This window comes from Leishmania donovani, chromosome 26 (genome assembly GCF_000227135.1).
Source record: "Leishmania donovani BPK282A1 complete genome, chromosome 26".
Classification (NCBI taxonomy): Eukaryota; Euglenozoa; class Kinetoplastea; order Trypanosomatida; family Trypanosomatidae; genus Leishmania; species Leishmania donovani.
In genome coordinates this window covers 232,800-237,113 of record NC_018253.1, presented here as the reverse complement: position 1 = coordinate 237,113, position 4,314 = coordinate 232,800, and the positions used below count along the sequence as shown (strand labels likewise).

The 4,314-nt window shown below is 57.2% G+C and overlaps 1 protein-coding gene across 1 annotated transcript; it reads left to right on the top strand.

The window, feature by feature from the left end:
- Window positions 1–1,896: 1,896 nt before the first annotated feature.
- On the top strand, window positions 1,897–2,421 carry LDBPK_260780 (glutathione peroxidase-like protein, putative; the record flags this gene model as incomplete). Its single annotated transcript, XM_003861617.1, has 1 exon — window positions 1,897–2,421. The coding sequence occupies one exon, from the start codon at window positions 1,897–1,899 to the stop codon at window positions 2,419–2,421; it is 525 nt and encodes a 174-aa protein (XP_003861665.1).
- Between the last annotated feature and the right edge of the window lie 1,893 nt (window positions 2,422–4,314).

Sequence of the window (4,314 nt, the reverse complement as noted above, 5' to 3'; positions counted from 1 at the left end):
GTGCCAGCGTGACTCGAGCGCATCACAGCCGGCCCTCACACTGCCCACTGGCATGTGTGCGTGTGTGTGTGGGTGTGGGTGTGTGGGGCTTGCACCACCGCGAGGGGGACGCACCAGTCGCCAACCGGCACAATGCGGGCGCCTGCGAGGCGGGTGTGGGTAGCGTTTGGTGCGCGGGCCCTGCTCTCAGATGATGGTGTCGGCGCGTTGCCGTGCTGGCTTGTGTGCGCGGCTGCTTCGCACGACGGGAGGTGGGCCTGTGACGGGGCGGGGGCAGAGCGGAGCGCATGCTGCACGGCAGAGAAATGGGCACGTGGACGAACGAAAGGGGTGGGGGAAGATGTGCTGCATGAGTCGCGGAGCGAAGGAAAATATGTTGGCACGTGCACATACCCACGCGTACATGCACAACGAAAAAAGCTTGTAAGTAGCGGAGACACCCGTGGCCTTCTAACGAACCTCCTCCTTTGTCCCTCCTGGACCAGATTCGCTCGCATCCACTTCCCATACCTTCGGCCGTAAGCTCCCTTCATGTGTATCATCCACCCGTTTCTCTCACCCCTTTGGCCTTGTGCCCTTGTTGACTGCACACAGGTGGGCGTGTGTGTGTGTGTGTGTGCGTGCTCCCAAGCAGAGCTGTGCACACATCTCTGTGCGGGCTTTGGTTCATGTCTCGCTTTACCTCACTCGTTGACGTTGGTTTATGTGTTCTATTTTCCGTGCGTTTCGTTTCGCGTACTTCCAACTACGCATCACTTGTGCGTGCATGCATGATGCGGGTGTAGGGGGTGCTCCCCGTGCGTGAGTCGCCTGGCTCTGCGTATGTGCCCGTGTGCTTGTGTGTGCGTTGGTTTCCCCGTAACGATCATCTCCGCTCCGCACCTACGCAAGCGGCAAAGCACGAAAAAAAAAGGGAATAGTAGGCGGTGCAGCGCTCTACCCGCGAAGTACTCGGTGGTGTGGCAATGTCGCGCCCCTCTCCCGTGTCCCATCCACCCCCCCCCCTCCTCCTCCTTCCCCCCCCTCCACTCGACATCCGTGTTTTCTGCCCCTCCCCAGTCGACTGCTCGCATGCAGCAGCGCTGTTTTGCGCCCCGTCTCCCTCCCCTTCGAAGAAGATGCCGTGAAGACGGCGGTGCACGCACATTGAGTCCCGTTCTGTAGTCAGCGAAACGGCAAGCAAGGAGGATGGCTGGGCAGAGACCGGTGCTGAGGGAGCCGCACACGCAAAGAGAAGAGGCAAGGAGATGGAGGAGTTGCGGTGGCGGCACAAACACAAGCCATTCGCGATGTGTGGAAAGGGCGTATGAGCACCCGCGACAAGGGGAAGGGATCACAGCCGTGTCTACGAAGGCATTGCGGCGTTGACAAGGACACGCATCATGCGTATCGCTTTTCTTCGTACTCTCGCCCTCTCTACTGCGTTCCCGCTAGTGTGCGTGTGCGTGTATACATCAGCCTCTTTCCCCCCTTTCTCCACACACATACACGTACATGAACACACAGAGAACGCTGTGCGATACCCAATCACCCACCAGCTCCCAGAGACTTCCGCTTCCCTCCTCCATCGGCATCGTTATCTTGTTTGTTACACCTATACGTTTATATATCTATATACGTAAACGTATATACCTGTACAGAGTCTGCCTTCTCTCTCTTTTAGTTTCCGTTGGTGCTTCAGCCACCTTTTCCGGTACTATTACGACTTAAGCGACAACGACTATTCCTATTTCTACTACCCAACCCATCACGCGCATACTCACTTCCTTCCTCCCTCTCCTTTATCTTCGCTCCTCCTCCTTCCTCCTCCCCACTCGCTTCTGCAAGTCTCTTCTACTGTCTCTCTCATTTCAACACGATACTTCTTGCCTCCCCCCTCTCTCGCCCCACAGCACCATGTCTATCTACGATTTCAAGGTCAACGGCAGCGACCACCAGCCGTACGACCTTGGCCAGCACAAGGGCCATCCGCTTCTCATCTACAACGTAGCCAGCAAGTGCGGCTTCACCAAGGGCGGCTACGAGACAGCCACGACGCTATACAACAAGTACAAGCATCTCGGCTTCACGGTACTGGCGTTCCCGTGCAACCAGTTCGCCGGTCAGGAACCTGGAACAGAGGAGGAGGTGAAGGAGTTCGCCTGCACGCGTTTCAAGGCTGAGTTCCCCATTATGGAGAAGGTCTGTGTCAACGGCGAGCACGAGCACCCGCTGTACCACTACTTGAAGAGCAAGTGCAAGGGTATCCTCGGCACGACGTTTGTGAAGTGGAACTTCACGGCGTTCCTGGTGGACAAGGACGGCCATCCCGTGTGCCGCTTCGCGCCCGGTGCGACGGTGTCCGAAATCGAGAAGAAGTTGCTGCCGCTACTGCAGGCTGACAGTGACGGTGCAAAGGTGCTGTCAAGCACTCAGTCGTGAAGGCAGCGGATCGAGGGATGCAGGGGCCGTAGCCGATGGAGGGTAGAGATTGATGTGGTGCAGTTTGCGCGCACTGTATACCCCGCCTAACGACGCCAAACATATCCCTTGGGACATCTCGGAAGCGGTGCTGCACAGCTGCCCTCGGTTGTGCAGCAGGCCTCACTAAGCGCCTAAAGTCACGCACGTACCGTTGTGCACCCCGCTCACCCCACCTCTTTGAGCGTTTTCACTCGGTTCTGCTTCACCTTCTCTCTGATATCTCATACTTATGCTTGTCGACCCGCATCATCATTGCCATCGGCACTTTCTCCCCTTTTTCATTACTGATCCACGGAAACGCGTTCTGTTCCGTTCTCTTCGTTGCCTGCATGTGTGCCCTGGGAAGCAAGCGGGTGAGGAGGGAGCGAAGGGGAAGGCAGCTGTGTCATTTGTGTGCGTCGCTTTCTCCACCCGTTTCCACCTGTACGCCATGATGGTTGCGCATTCATCGATTCCAAAGTAGTTGCGACTGTGGATGCTACTGCGCTTAACCCTCCATGTCGGTTTGGCTTCCGTACGGCCATGGTGCTTTTTGGCGCGCACACACACACACACACACACACACACACACACGCATACGCAGGAACACGGGATGCTGGCGTACGTTTCTCAATATGTTGGTGTGGTTTTGCATCTGTGGTGCGGGTGAGCAAGAACCAGCAGTGCAGGAGCGACGGAAGAAAGGCGCAGGCGGCTTCCTCTTTGTGTGTGTGTGTTGCTCTACCTTGTACTCTGTGTATCATGTGCGTGCACGTAGTGTAGCTCAGCTGATCGCACGTTGACAGAGGGTGTAGGAGTCAACGAGCAACATACGTACGTACGCATCACGTCCGCCTCTCCCCCTTTTCTGTCCCTTACCTCTCTCCACACCTCCGTGTCTGTGTGTACATGTGCCTCTCGCACCCCTCCCCCTCCTCCGCTCCTCCCTCGACTGCGTCATTCTCTTCTCACCCGCAGCCGAATATTCTCCGATGAGCATTTCTACTTGTCTTTCGCTCCGCGCACCGTCATCCGTCAAGCCGTGTGCGCATGTCTTGCGTGTCTCTCGCCCCTACCCCTCTCCATCTCCACCTTATTCGCCCACTGTGGCGCTTCTGCAATCGGAAACACACACCAATATGCGGAAAGGTGTACAAGGACGTCAGTTTTCGTCCGGATCTTCCCCGAGGACGACGGGGGCTGTGATACGGCGGCCTGCGGTACGGCACTGAATGACATGTTCCAGCGCGCAATACATGCGCACGTCGCCGATTGCGGCCTTGATGATCATTATGATTACTGCCCCCTCCCTCCTCTCGCCTACGTGGATGCGTGTTTCTGCGTTCTGACTCCATGCGCATGCGCATCGCGCCACCAGTCCACAATCTTCGTCTCTCGCCTCTCCTTGATGTGTGCATTTTTGCCTGATGATGCTCCTCCACCCCTCCTCATCCATCACACCTCCTAGCTCTTCACTGCTCTCACTGCCCGTCTGCCAACAGAAGGCACGCGCAGCTGCATCTCAGCGCGTGCACGCATACACCTACACATCTGCGTGCACTCCTGTTGATGCGTTCATCGAGCAATCAAGTGCACGACGCTCAGAGAGAAAAGTCAAACACGCACTTCAGATACGTGTTGCCTCTGCTGCTGCAGTACCGCACCCCCGTACAGGCCTGACATGCTGCGCTTGCCACCTTTTCGCCGCGCCGCCGCTGCAGCACAGGCGTCCTCTATCTACGATTTCAAGGTCAACGGCAGCGACCACCAGCCGTACGACCTTGGCCAGCACAAGGGCCATCCGCTTCTCATCTACAACGTAGCCAGCAAGTGCGGCTTCACCAAGGGCGGCTACGAGACAGCCACGACGCT